The sequence below is a fragment of the Cyprinus carpio genome, chromosome A24, assembly GCF_018340385.1.
Source record: "Cyprinus carpio isolate SPL01 chromosome A24, ASM1834038v1, whole genome shotgun sequence".
Classification (NCBI taxonomy): Eukaryota; Metazoa; Chordata; class Actinopteri; order Cypriniformes; family Cyprinidae; genus Cyprinus; species Cyprinus carpio.
The window spans coordinates 5974832-5990608 of record NC_056595.1 but is presented as its reverse complement, the minus strand read 5'-3'; the positions used below and the strand labels follow the sequence as shown (position 1 = coordinate 5990608).

The 15777-nt window shown below is 34.4% G+C and overlaps 1 protein-coding gene across 1 annotated transcript; it reads right to left on the bottom strand.

The window, feature by feature from the left end:
* Nucleotides 1–1843: 1843 nt before the first annotated feature.
* On the bottom strand, nt 1844–15124 carry LOC109110659 (serine/threonine-protein kinase greatwall-like). Its single transcript, XM_042714085.1, has 12 exons — nt 14611–15124; nt 14139–14276; nt 13169–13308; nt 13001–13089; nt 12800–12906; nt 12369–12528; nt 12111–12280; nt 9252–10322; nt 9020–9161; nt 4244–4357; nt 2549–2650; nt 1844–2400 (listed from the first exon to the last, which is right to left on the bottom strand). Exons 1-12 carry the CDS (start codon nt 14764–14766, stop codon nt 2243–2245), a joined length of 2547 nt encoding a protein of 848 aa, XP_042570019.1. The 5' UTR covers nt 14767–15124; the 3' UTR covers nt 1844–2242.
* Between the last annotated feature and the right edge of the window lie 653 nt (nt 15125–15777).

The following is a 15777-nucleotide window of genomic DNA, read 5'->3' as shown; positions in this document are numbered from 1 at the left end:
ATTCTCTTAAACTCAATCCATCCTAAATCCATACAAGATTTATATAAGTTTTTCTTAATCAGAATCGATTTGGAGAAATTCACTCACTCACCAATGGATCCTCTGCAGTGAATGGGTGCCGTCAGAATGAGTCCAAACAGCTGATAAAAACATCCCAATAATCCACACACAGCTTTACATTTCACAAGATGTTAATTGATGGACTGGAGTCTGGAGTGTGGATTATTGTGCTGTTTTCATCAGCTGTTTGGACTCTCATTCTGACGGCACCCTGCAGTGAATGGGTTCACTGCAAACAGGATCCATAATGATGAGCAAGTGTAAATTGATGCTACCTGTGGATTTTTTTTCCAAATCTATGACGGCTGATGAAGAAAGCAAGTGTAAACTCATCTACATCTTGGATGGCCTGAGGGTGAGTTTCTGATAATAAATCAGTGGTTAATTTATTTTTGGGTGAACTATTCCTTGGAAAACCGAATATCGAAAGAAAGACAACCAGCACAACAAAAAAATAAAAATCACAAAAAGAAGTGTAGGTTTCAGATAATAAATCAGTGGTTAAATAAGTGAAGTTTAAGAGAAAATAATGATTTTATTTAAGAATGTTTTTTTTACACAGTGTGCAAATATTTTTGGGTCCACTATATATTGTTCAGAGCATTTCTCAACATGGTCACATCATTACTAATTCTAATTCATGGCTGTGATGGATATTTTGAATATTACTACAAAGACTGTATGCATGAGAAATGTAAAACCTTTGTCAATGTTTGCAAGGTATAACTGAGATCGAAAAGTACCCGGGTTGATTTGCAAAGCACTTTGGATGAATGTGAAGATTGAGAGCTGAAATAAAAAATATATATATTTGTAATGTTTAGAGCCCTAAGACTAAATCTAAGACTCACCCTAAGGCTGAAATCTAATGAATAATTTAAATAGGCTGTTTTTTAATGTTGTTTCTTTGTAGTTTGTGTAAATTAGTCAATAATGTTAATAATTCCTTTAATAATTGTACAGTATATTAGAAAAGTGCTAAATATTTACATGTAAAAAATTACATTATAATTGTACTATAACGTAATGTAGCATTTGCATATATGTCTGTACTATAATACTTTGAATCATCTGTAGAGCAGGAGGTTCTTGATTTAATGTTTTTGTTTGGACTAAACAATGTTCCTATTAATCATTGCAGATTTTGCATAAATTTGCCTTCTGGACAGATGATCAACGCATGTTTCACCGCTGTCACAATACATGTCATTCAATATGTTAGACTAAAGCACTATTAAAAGCTTTTGAAAATTGGAGTTGAGTATATTCCAATATTGCACTATATTTAATGCTACAATTCACACTTGGATCAAATCATCATCAGATTTTTTGTATCTGATAGATTACCTACACATTGTAGTCCATTACTGATTACAAATAACATGACAAAACTACTGTAATGTACTGGATTGCACATTTAACCCTTTTAGATTACTATTGACCTAACATGTAAGAAAATATTAAATTCTTTGTCATCGACTTTATGAAGTAAATTAAACATTAAATGACACCAGGGTTTCTGTGAACTGTGAATATGTGAAATATTATGTATGCCTCAGATATATATATATATATATATATATATACTATCTATCTATCTATCTATCTATCTATATATCTATCTATATCTATCTATCTATCTATCTATCTATCTATATATATATATAATATATATATATATATAGACAATTCTGTGAGAACTGAAATTCATTGATTTTTACTTGCATGTGAAAAAAAGCACAGGTTTTACGATTCAAAGATAATTCAGAATTAATGCTTATTTATTAATATGACAACTGTATTTTATTGAACTTGAAACATTTCCAGAATCATTTAATAATAGGCAAGTGTTATAAACCACATTTGTTAAAGTGTATATGTATTTATGATTTCAAATTGACAAAAAGTCATTTTTTAAGCAGCAAACAACCATGCTGTAGACTAGTTAAAACATTTAGCATGTTAAAATTACAGGCCCACAAGCATAGTTTTTACACCACAAGTCTTGTGGCATGTATGTGCAAAAGGGTTCAAATCCCACCCAACATGACATCATTCTAAACATGTATTTTCAAGAACATACAAACATGAGTAAAGACGGCAGGATGTGGGATCTGTATTCATTAGAGCTTCCAGCTGAACCTGAACTTACAGTACGAGTCCATGGCACAGTTTGTGTGTATTACAGACTGAAGCCCGAAACAGTGAGATGCTGGGCGGTGTTTCTCGCCTCAAAGTACGAAGTGTCAGTCTCATCATCAGGCTGAGGGATGAAGGGCATAGTCTGATGGTGAAGGTTTTCCCAGTCCACACCTTCAAAGAACCGATGACCCTTCAGCTCTACAGAAAGACACAAGAAAACATTAGTGTTGACGTTAGTACACATTTAGTACTGAGAATATTAAGTATTTTGGTCATTAACACTTATTACTTGTAAGAATGCATAAAGTGTTAGAGGCTAGCTCCGTGTGTGTGTGTGTGTGTTCACCTTTTAAGCCAGCCCGTTTGGTTGTATCCATAGTGAGAAGAATCTCTATGACATTTCTTGCATTCTGGGTTAACTCCTCATCTCCATCTGGCCACGGTATATCTGAACATATCATTCATGAAGCACATGTAGATCAGACACTACATTCTTCTCAAACAAACCAAGAAATCCATTAACATTGCATTATTAAAATTTGTATAATTTCACACATATGGTGGAAGCATTCTGAGATCATAAAGAGGAGAAAATAAACAGTTGAGATTAGTTAAGATTGTAAACACAAGAAAATTTCATTATTATATTTGCGATCAAAAAATATCTGATCAAAAAAAAAAAAAAAAAAAGTTTCATCATATGCGCCTTTTTTTTTTTTGCCTTTGACATCTGTATTATTATTGGCCATCTTACAGGTTCGTATTGTTTTGCCATGATAAAAATTTTTATAAATAAAAATTTTTATAAATCTACATTTTTTTGAAATTGAGGAATCATGATTTTGAATAGAAATATTACCAAATGTTTGAATTAGACACTTTGACAATATGCCGGTGATAAGTAAAGAGGAAATAACGATCCAACCGCATGTCAGCGATTAACCGCTCGCGTGTGACGTGCTCTGTGAAGGACCATAAATATAACGCTAGGCGTCATTCACACAGAATGCTCTTTTGTGTTGACAAAGATGAGACGCGGGCAGTACGGCTGAGCGATATATTGCATGCGATTGTCACGCGCATTTCGTCAGTAAAGCCGGTTCCCTGATTAGCGGTAAATCGCCATCACCTGCTTTCAGATGGAGCGGCATTTAATATACAGAGCCGTAGTTCACTGACAAGCTACGCAATATCGTGTTCATTATCGAAGGTAACGCGATATTGCGTAGCTTATCAGTGAACTACGGCTGTGTCTATAAAAATGCCGCTCCATTTGAAAGCAGGTGATGGAGATTTAGCGGTAATCACGGAACCAGATTTACTGACTAGATGCGCATGACCATATCGTTAGATATATCGCCCAGCACTAGCGGGCAGTGGAATAGGTAAAAAAAACAAGAAATAAAATAAATTCAACTAAATCGAACTCATTTTTATAAGAATGGCGTTTCATTCATGAGACACTGCATGTGACGCAAGCACAACAGTCAAACACATCCATGTTTACACAGAAAAAACAATGGAAAAGCAGAGCGATCTAATAAAAAAACCTGTAAAGAACTACTACTGAATGTTTGATATTTCATCTTTGCATCATGGTGACAGACTGAAAGCTGCTTTTAAATAACATTTATAGTTAATAAAAGTCAGTCATTTTGAATTTGAATTACCTTGACTTGAGATTTTCTAAAAGAAGTTTTCCTCGTATTATTTCTGAACACATAATATGTATAAGACAAGTTTGTACAATATGTAGTTGTAGTTTTTGCATATTTTCTGCAAAGATATTTAACAAGTGATTTGTTTAACATTTACATCATGTTGACAACTTCATGTGTGCTGCACTTGGAATAGAATTTTCTTTAACTAGAGGACTGATAAAGAAAAAGTAACTTGAATCATGTTGTAGTTACATTTTCAAGTTGACTAGTTAAAAAGCAAAAAAAAAAAAAAACAATTCAAGAATTGGTCAAACATTCTGGAAAAATCGAGATTCAATTTTTTTTGCTTAAATCACCCAGCACAAAATCGCCCATCTTACCTCTGTTGAGAATGTTTTGGAACACCAGCTGTGGGGTCTCGTCGTTGAACGGCGGGATTCCTGTGAGGAACTCGAACAGACAAACCCCTAACGCCCACCAATCCACCATGAAATCTGTTGGAGAGCAAAAGAAAATTAATAAAAAAACTCAAGAGTTCCACTTCTACAAACATGCACATCAGTACAAAATGTGTTAGAATGTGACCACTATTATAAAGCAGTGACAACAGTGGTCATAAGTTGATCTTGAAGGGAAAAGGAATCAGCACAACACAGTTCACACACACAAAAAAAGTGTTACGTTACAAAAATGACATCTTAGGAGTTATCAGACATAAATATCTTCAAAGCTGACCAACTTGGAGGGGGGGGGAGCCTTCAGCCTACAAAAGGTGAAGTTCTCATGCCAGTAGTGGCAAATGACTAACTGAAAAAAAGAAATCAATTAAAATGAATAACTAGGATGTGCTGGGTGGCTGCCAGGGTGTTGCTATGCAGTTACTAGGGTGTTCTGGGTGGTCAAAAAGACAATCAAGAGTACACCTTTAAGTCTCTAGATTTGGCTCAGTCCCTTCTTCGATGGTAACTGTTTGCTAGAAAAGTAATAACACACATCTTCTCAACAAGCTGCACTAAATGAGGCATTTTTTATTCCTGTAGGACAAACCTGAACTTGTTTAAACTGCTAACCTAAAAGTATACTTCAAACATACTACATTTGACAGCGTGCGCGAAACACAGGCAATCAACACATGCATACTAAAAAGAGTTGTCTTTGTCCAACATTGCTCTATTTCTTTCAAAATTTGCACCACGCACTCTGTACAGATACCCTACCTAGTGTACACATAAAACTTTACTATAATGTGGGTTAGACAAATATATGCAAGGTAGGTTTAAAAATATATCCAATTGTCGATTATTCCCTTGAAACTGTAATTGAGATTATTAATTACGATTATCACAATTTACATTGAATGATGTTTATACCATTGTGTGATGCAACTGCATGCCGTATTTTTATATGAAGAAAAAAAAACAAGCTGAAAACACTCTAACTGAAAATTTTTTAATGCTTTTCTATAGTATTAAGCCTCAAAAGTCATCGGATTGTTTTTTTTTTTCTTTAAATTAAAAAAAAAAGTAAAAATATGAATGGTATTATAATGTTATACTAAAAAAAATCCTTGAGATAACGTAGAAAGAAAGAAAAAACGCATCTTAAGCAAGCAGAATAACACAAGTGGACTTTGAACGATTAATTGCCGCTTTGAACGATTTCGTAATTGTGGCATCCATAATTATAATTGTGATTAGAAATTTGATTAATTGCGCAGCCCTAATCCGAGGTATATGTCAGATTTTATTTGTACACTAGGGTGTGTGAACAGTTTATATGGAGCAATTCTTTATTATTTTTTAGTACCAATAAGTTGGTTCAAGCAAAAGGAACAGATGAGATATAACAATAAATTATGCTACCACAATAAACGCCCGCGTTGAGAGGCACTTGTGTGTGGTCTAAATGAGTATGAAGACTTCAACACTCAGCTTCTGGAGAGAAATTGCACCAGCACTGGACAAAATATGGAACTTTCTAATGTGTCAAGCGCCTGTGTTCGCACACGCTGCAAAATGGAGTATATTACGAAAGGTTAAGCACTTAGCTTTGTATATATGTTAAGTGTTTGTGATCCCCAAACCATCCCACAGTCTTCCAGCCAAACAGGTATTCCCACCCCAAACTCACACCATTGGTTTCATCAGAAGTTGACATTTCATTCCGCTAAAAAAAAAAAAAAAAAGTGTGCAATGTCTGGAAAGCACCATAAAGTTAGCACTCACGTTTTTCAGGAAGTCAAGCCACAAATGACTTTTACTTGATTCCATAAACTAGGACACCAGAAAATATTTTTCCCTGCATTTCATTTATAACATCCCAGAATTCCCAAGAACCATCATAACATCCCAACAGAGTTCAGACAGCATTACTGAAGCATTAAGGATGATAAATCAGAAGCCGCCAATCACAAAAGCTGAAACCCATACTGGAATTAGTCAGCCACGTCCTTCACTAAAGGCCCCGATATACGAAAAAAGAAGAGCGAACAAAATGACAAAATCAGGCCAAAACAAAGTTTGTTTGACATTTGTTTCAGGATTTTAAAGCACCTTCCCAAAACAAACGTCAGCTGACTGCTAAACACCTTCAAACTACCATTGGTTCATGGCCATTACGCAATAGCTAAGTGTGATCTGTGGTTGCACCTTCTTTGAAGTGCAATTCTATTCGAAAGCAAGACTATCACATTTTATGTTTAATACTGTGACGCTGCTTGTTTTAAATCAGTCTATGGTATGAAGTGCTATAACATGACTTGAATACCAAATTGGAGAGCTGGTGCTAACATATCAACATGAAAAAGAACTTTGCTGTGAGTATATCGGGGCCTTACTGCGGTAAAGCTGCCCACACATGCACCAACATCTCCATGGCCTGGAATCTGATCTGAATACTTTTTAGCATACTTACCACAGCGTACAGACCCTGAAACTCAAACATAATATCTGTTAATGAAGGCAAAGTGCTAAATTCAGTCCAGCTTTATATTGAATGCCTTAAAGTGATATTTCACCCAAAAATTTTAATTCTGTCCTCATTCTGTTCTTTCAAACCTGTATGAGTTCCGTTCTTCAGTTGAACAAAAGATAATATTTAGCAGAATGTCTGCAACCAAACAGTTGATTTGACTTCCATATTATGGAAAAACGTAATATGGAAGTTAATGGGGAGCCTCAAACTTTTGGTTGCACATGTCTTTTGTGTTAAGCAGAAGAAAGGAATTTGTGCAGGTTTTAAACAACTACAGGGTGGAGTAAATAATGACAATTTAAATTTTGGGGTAAACCAAGTCTAAAAAATTAACTGTTAGGTTCAATGTACTTATTATGTTCCTTTTGTATTGCAAAACCATTGCTTCTACTGATGGTCACGGGCAGGTTTAATGGTATAGTTAGGTTTAAGGGTGGGTTAAGGTGTAGGGTAGGTATTATATACGTAAATACAATAATTAAATACAACTATAATTACACGCAGGTATGCAGGATTTACAGTACAATATACAATGCATTAAGTACAATGTAAAAACATCTATATACAGAGTAAGTGGACCGTATTAAATAATTTAATTTTATACAAATTTAATCACATTTAAAAACACTTAATATAAAATTAATCACAAAATTCTATAATACTAATAAAAAAAATTGGTCTAACGACCCTGTCTACTTTACTACTGTGTGTAAAGTAATGCTGTCAAATCAATTAATCGTGATTAATCGCATCCAAAATAAAAATTTGTGTTAACATTATATGTGTGTGTGCTGTATTTATTATCTATATACAAATACAAACATACAGTATGTATTAGGAAATTATTTACATGTATATTTATATTCCTATAATTTATATTATATACAGTACAGGTCAAAAGTTTGGAAACATTACTATTTTTAATGTTTTTGAAAGAAGTCTCTTCTGCTCATCAAGCCTGCATTTATTTGATCAAAAATACAGAAAAAACAGTAATATTGTGAAATATTATTACAACTTAAAATAATAGTTTTCTATTTGAATATACTTTAAAAAAATAATTTATTCCTGTGATGCAAAGCTGAATTTTCAGCACCATTACTCCAGCCTTCAGTGTCACATGTAACATCCAGTCTATCACATGATCATTTAGAAATCATTCTAATATTCTGATTTATTATGAGTGTTGGAAACAGTTCTGCTGTCTAATATATTTGATGAATAAAAGGTTAAAAAGAACTGCATTTATTCAAAAAAAAAAAAAAAAAATCTAATAATATATATTCTAATAATATATTTTCTTTACTATCACTTTTTATCAATTTAACACATCCTTGCTGAATAAAAGTATTGATTTTATTTAAAAAAAAGAAAGAAAAAAAAATTAATCACAAAAAACTAACCACCATTAGTATATATTTATAACAAAAAATATATATATTAAAAAAACATATCCTCTTTTTTTTTTTATTTACTTTTTATTCATCAAAGTATCCTAAAAAAGTATCACATGTTCTGAAAAAATATTAAGCAGCAGAACTGTTTCCAACTTTGATAATGAATCATCATATTAGAATGATTTCTAAAGGATCATGTGATAATGATCCTAAAAATTCAGCTTTGCATCACAGAAATAAATGATAATTTAAAGTATAATAAATGTAAAAACAATTATTTTAAATTGTAATAATATATCACAATATTACATTTTTTTTCTGTATTTTTGATCAAATAAATGCAGGCTTGATGAGCAGAAGAAACTTCTTTCAAAAACAAAAAATAGTAATGTTTCCAAACTTTTGACCTGTACTGTACATATAAACATAACATATTTTTCTTAAATATACACATGCAGTTATAAATAAATATAATAAATATATACGGTACTCACACATATATTATGTCGACACAAACTTTTATTTTGGATGCGATTAATCGATTTGACAGCACTAGTGTAAAGTAAAAATTATGCCAATTCAATTTTGATTTTATTTCAGCATTTTTCTGTACATCTTACATGCATTCCATTGTATTATATCATATTTCGGCATTACATGGGCCACTGGACACCCTGTTCTCTCAGCTATAGCAAAACCCATAACGGTTAACTGTTATCATTTCCTAATATTTGAGGCATAAAAGATCAACACGTATTTCTATACACTGACCACTCAAACTCTTACCATGAGGTTTGCCTAACAAAAGTTCTGGAGCCAAGTAATCAGGAGTTCCCAGGATATGAGCCCCTTCTACACGTTCTGGACCTCTACGAACACTTTTTGGTGTCCTATAGGGAGTGTGAGACATAATCATCTGCTGTGGCGTCTAGAAAAGAAAAAGAAAACATTCATTATTTTCCAATTCCAATTTAAGTTTTGTTTGAGTTCCAAAAGACCCTAAGAGGCTCCTCCTCACCTGGTAAAGTGAGCTGCTCAGACTGGGCCTTTTCTTCTGAACTGGAGTCACTGCAGACTGGGCGTTGTGGAAGGAGGCTGACGCAGACATCTCCATGGCATCCAGAGAGGCCAGGCTGAGATGCGACAAACAAGAGCGGTTTATGGAGCTGCAGTAGCTCCTAAATGCAACCACGTTCTTGGGTTTGAGGAAGCCAGGTGATTTGACCATACTGTCAGACAACCTATGAGTATGGTTAAGAAGAGAACGCTCAGATTTAACCCTATGCTGCTTTGCGCTGCTATGCTTTGGTGTAGCCAATGTGGGTCGGGCCGCCGGTGTGACTACGGAAATCTCATTTTCATCCAGCTCCTCAAAAGAGGACAACAAAGCCTCTTGTTTTAAGTCCTTCGATTTTTGTGGTGTGTTAGCAACCACTGAGATATCATGGGCCGAGCCGTCTGAATCTAAACCAAGGCTTCTTCTGATATTTCGGTCATCATCCTCACCTTGATCTTCAAGATCACAGAAGAGATTTTTGGCCACGGCTATGGGACTAGATTGCTTTGGGCCCATTCTCTCGCTCAACTGTTGACACATCGGTGCACTTTTAACATCATCAAGCCCCACAGTGGAGAAAATTCCTGTCAAGCCTGTGTGGGTCCTTGAGTTGTCCTCAGGAATGTGGAAAGACCTCTTGTACACTGCGTTGTTTTTCTTGCAATGGATCTCAGCCTGTTCTGGGCTTTTCTCTACTTCTTCAAAAGCTCTCTTTACTGAGGATTTGGTCTCTGTTGGCAGCTCTGGTTTCAGAAGACCGTTCCCAGCTGACTGATGGGGGTCAGCCTTACCCAGTGGAGTGGCACAGTGGTCGGATGCACTAAACTGAAGCTTCTTTACAGAAATATCTGGTTTAATATTTCTGCTATTGTCCGCTTGGTTACTGAGCGGAGTCAAAACAGTGCTGTGATCTTGAGCTCGTGCTGGAAACATCTTCCTCCTTTCCACATGCGTCAAGGGAAAGTTTCTTGACATTCTATTGCCTACTTCTCTTCCGTTTAACTGTGGGAGGTTCTCGCCATCTTGTAAATTCTAGAAATGCATGACATTTTCAAGTTAGTTTCTTTTATAACATACAGTAACGTTCAAAAAGAGTTTTTTAAATAAATACTTTTATTCAGTATGAGTACATTAAATTGTTAAAAATCAGTAATGATATTTATAATGTTTTAAAAGATTTCTATTTCAAATAAATGTGGTTCTTTTAAACTTTCTATTCATCTGGAACTGTTCAACTATTCAACTGTTTTCTACATCAATAACCATAAATGTTTAGTAAGCACCAAATCAGCAAGAAAAAAAAAACCTTATAGGATTCTTAATAAATGATTATTTGCCCTTTTGTAACATTTTCTCTAATCATAATTGAGAAATAGCATCATCCTTAAATATGTGTGAAAAGTGCTATAAAATTCACTATAAAAATGGAGGAATTTTAAAATACAAAAAAAGTACAGTAATACAATATGTTTGATATATAATATAAAAAGTATTAAGATACAAAAATAAATAATATATTCTAATAATTTAAACATTAAGGATTGTGGTTGATTTCAATGTCCATAACTGTCCAGTTTTGTACTTTTTGTAATAATTGTAATTTTATTTTACATAAGGATGCACAATATATTGAACAATAAATCAAGATTTTGTCATTTATCTGTATTGGTCATTGAATATATATTTGTGCTGCTCACTTCCTCTGTTTACTTTGATTACATTTTACATTATCAACTGATCAAAAAACACTAATTTCATAACATTGTGAAATGTAATCTCAACAGGGCTTAAATTTTGGCGTGGGATTACGCATAATTCTACTGACTCCCGCAGTTTCCACACTTGTAACATGGGAAATTCTTACAAATATTTCAGCGAGAAAGACGCTCGGGACAGAAAATGGAATGTATAATTTGCACATGCTCTTGATTCTTACAATTTTAAACATTCAAGTGCTCAATTAAGAACTTCTGTGAGCTCACACCCAAAGAGCGCGCAACTACAGAATTAAGTTGTGTTGCATCTTATTGTGTGTAAATGGCTAAGTACATACAAAATTATGTCAAAATGCCCATCTTGATGAGTATTCATGTAAACAATCGATTTAATACTAAACATTGTCAATATATAGGCTATTAAGTGAATGTAAACAGTTGAGAAACAAAACTAACAGTTAGATCCGTGCATGAGGTCTTAAAGAGACAGCAACATAAATAAACCTGCTGCTGTCTGTCATTAATGTTTATTTAGACATCAAAGACTAGCCAGTGTTATTTTAAAGTTAAACAGATGATTCAGTTTCTGTGGTATTTCTGTATATAAATATTACTGTTTTACTTAAAAATAATTTTAGTTGTATCTTGTTACTGTATTTGTTTGTGCCATTGCTTGTCATTTAGCAAATTCTTATTTTATTACTGACGGTTTACTTGTCTTTTTTAGTTAAAATAAATTCAATTTAGATTTTGAAATCAAAGTATCTTCATCAAAACATAAACACACTGGGTGACGAAACAATTCGGTTGAATTTAAAAATATGCCTAAAAAAATACCCTAACTCCCCTCTCAAATAAAAAAAAAATAAAAATCTCCCCATAAGAGCCACCTAAAGGAGGAATCCCCCGTTTTCCAAAACAAAATTCAGGCCCTGCTCAAAATCATTTTTCAAACCGTATGTTATAATGTTTTGTTGCTTAAATTCATTTTAAATGATTGATTATAGCTAGTGTTTAGTATGTCTCTTCTTAAGTAGACGAAGCAATATTGCTCAATGCTCTGTATGAACCAGCTCTTTCTAAAACAGTAATGCTGATACAAAACCTGCTCATCTTCCCACATCGGGCTGACACAGTCTTCAGAATCCGTAGTGGATGGTATCAGGCACGAGTGGGCACTCCCAACACTCAGCGTCTCAAATCTCTTCCTTGATTTCATCAGCCTTGGCGTCAGACTCCTAGCCAGCAGGCCCGGACTGAACACACTGTTGGATCCTGGAGGATATGACATGTTACGCTTTACATTGTTCTACTAGAGCAAAAACAATGATAGACTGTCAATGCACATTAGTCTGACGTGTACCTAGAGCTCGAGTTGTGCATACTGGTGAATTCAGGTGATCGGCCCGTCTCTTCAGCAGAGGTGAACACAGAGAGCTATTCCTCTGCTTGACTTTCCCACAGGACATGGGGCTGCCCAACACTGTGCTGCTGTGATGCTTGCCCTCTGTCACTGGAGTATTCTGCCAAATCAAGTCGAAATATGACATTATACAAGCCGTTTCAAACATGTTATGGACATGTTGATTTAATGATATAGCAGGGCTTAACAAAACAGATGATCAACTGTCAGTGTGAGAGTTTCGGGCCAGTTAACAGAGCATCACTTCACATCACTACATCTTATGTGTCGATCAGGTCCGTGCATTTTTATCCCTTGGAAAATTAGACTTTTATTTATTTATCGTGATACACTAATTATTTTCAATTAAATGATTCTGCAAATCCACTCACAAGACCAAGAGAGCTTATCAGCGACAGAACCTGACCAGGTGTTCTGAAATAATCTTTCTCAGGTTTCACCAAAGAAGGGGTGCTTAAAATGTCCATCAGGTTTAGTTCTGGAGGGTGGAGAAGGAAAAGTTTGTTAATATCACAATAAAGACAACGCATTTGAACAATTTTGGTTGTTAAAAAAATTAAATAAAAACACACCCCTGTCAAGTTTAACCTTAGAGAGCCCAAAGTCGGTGAGCTTAATGTGACCCTCGTTTGAGATGAGCATGTTGTCTGGTTTTAAGTCCCTGAATCAAATGACAAAAAAGGATATCAGTTTGACAAAGAAAAGACTACGAATGACTCATAATTCTCCTGTGAATATACCTGTGAATAATGCTGTGTCTGTGAAGGTAATCCAGAGCGAGTGCCACCTCTGAGATGTATTTTAGAGACATGTCCTCATCAAAGTACCCATAAATATGAAGAAGTGATTTTACATCTCCACCAATCAGATACTCCATCACCTTTAAATAAATAAAAAATATATATTATTATATATATATATTATATATATATATATATATATATATATATATATTAAACATGCATGCACCATTTAAAATTTCACATCTAAAAAAAGATAGATACCAAAAAATGAAAATTAGTTGAAAATGTACTCACTCCTTCCAAGATGTAGATGACATTGTTTATTCATCAGAACAGATTTTGATAAAGGTAGCATTAGATCACTTGCTCACCAGTGAAGTGAATGGGTGCCACCAGAATGAGTCCAAACATTTAAAAAAACATCACAATTATCTACAGGTAACTCACATGACTCCAGACCATCAGTTAATGCTTATAAAGTGAACAACTGCATGCCATGTTTGTAATGAAAAAAATCCATCAAGATGTTTTTAACCTTATAATATTGCCTTCACCAATAAAACACAGTTCTAAACTAACACGTCAGCGGGTATTGATGTGATAGGACAATAGGGGATGGACTTTTTACTGAAGGTAGCGTTATTATGATTTATGCTATTTTGGTGGCAGTTAAAAAAATATAAAACCACAATATATATTATTCTAAATTTCACAAAATCTGTTCTGTAACATTGTGATGTTTTTATCAACTGTTTGGACTCTCATTCTGACGGCACCCATTCACCGCAGAGGATCCATTGGTGAGCAAGTGATGTAGTGCTACATTTCTCCAAATCTGTTCTGATAAAGAAACAAACTCATCTACGTGGCCTGAGGGTCAGTACATTTTCATTTTTGGGTGAACAATTCTTTTAAATATTTTCCACCTGAGGTGTTTTTGAAATGTGACCTGTACATGTTTTCATACCAAATAGACTTTAGTTGCAGTTTGAAGAGAGTAAAAGAGGTGCACGATAAAAGGACTTTTACTGAGAGCGAGAGCATCTCTCTCAGCTTTCATCTGATCTGTCATGTTCTTATCCACCATGTCTGCTTTCTTCACCACCTGTCACACACACACACACACACACACACACAACATCATTTCTTTATCAATGCTTATAATTAAAAAATGGTTAAATAGTTATGAAAAACTGATGTCCATGATAAATAACTGTAATAAAATATAGTACGCGTGTTATTAACCTGTTCAAAACATATTTAGGAATCGCTTTAAATAAATACATTAGACACGTTTTCCTTCTGATAAATAATACATAATCGAATAAAAAACTAAATTAGTTTTTATATGAACATAAATATGTTAAATACCATGGCGTGTAGATTTGAAATACAAATACGTAACATTATATACAAAGCAGAACTTAATATCCGTATACCTTGACTGCATAGAGTTTGGAGTTGCATTTCTTTCTGGCGAGGTAAACCTTCCCAAAGGCTCCTCGACTGATGGGTTTGACCAGCACGAAGTCCTCGATGGAGGGAGCTTTCACTGCGCTGCTTGAGCCTTCCGATGATATCCCACGACCTTCCATCGCTGCTGTCTCTTCAAATATTAGTTTATTCCAATTAATTCACTAGATTAGATCACTAGTCGGTCTTCTCACCGTGCAGTCAGGTGATCCTCATTCAGAGCACAAAAACTGTTTATGGTGATTCCTCTTTTGAAAATCAAATACATATCACCACACATGAGTTTACACGCTGCATGTAATCGGTTTGTATTAGTTTAAACGAGGCGTTCAGTCCACCGCGTCCATTCTCGCTGCTGTTGTTGACAGGCGCGACTCGTTTGTTTTGAAATTTGAAATGAGCGGCTTGGGTCCTGACACGCAGTGGTTTAGTCGCCTCCAACGTCTGAAATTAAATAGTCAACTGAAGAAAAAAAAAGTTGTACGTTTACTAAAGATTGTATTAGTGCTTATATTTATTTTATAAGTGATATACTTGTTGTTTTATTCTTACAATAGAAAATTACTGCTCAAATTTCTGCTAAACGAATCAGGCAAAGACGTCGGCTACTTTGCAGGGCTTTAATGGAGAAGAGCGGGGGGGGGGGGGGGGGGGGGGCGCCCTCTGCTGGCCAGTACAGAAAGGAAAAGCTCGAACTCCGCCTATAAACACATCCTCAAAATTATAATAAACAAACAAATTTCTCAAAATACAAATATCCAAACACATTTTTTAAATTATTATTATTTGGGACATTTGATTCTGAGTCCTGGTGGCCATAGACTGCACAAGCGCAATTCCGCCTATGCAAAAATAAATAAATAGATAAATAAATAATAAAAAATTATATATATATATATTGCCTCATAAATTAATAATTAATTCTGATTGGTCCATCCTCAACAGAGCTGAGAAAAATAACAGTTAATAATTTACTAGAACAATGACATTGATTAATATTAAATTACAATTTATGAGCTGTTTTTTTATTTTCAATGGTTTTTTATATTGAATTGTAGCTTTTTAAACGAGATCCTACTATCAATATTATGTCAAAAATATTAAAACCTACTATATTCAGAAGATAATATTAA

Coding starts and splice junctions, on each gene's coding strand:
- LOC109110659 (XM_042714085.1), bottom strand. CDS start 14,766: ATGGAAGGTCGTGGGATATCATCGGAAGGCTCAAGCAGCGCAGTGAAA. Junction 14,277..14,610: donor CCAAACTCTATGCAGTCAAG/GTATACGGATAT, acceptor TGTGTGTGACAG/GTGGTGAAGAAAGCAGACAT. Junction 9,162..9,251: donor TGAGCAGCTCACTTTACCAG/GTGAGGAGGAGC, acceptor TTTCTTTTCTAG/ACGCCACAGCAGATGATTAT.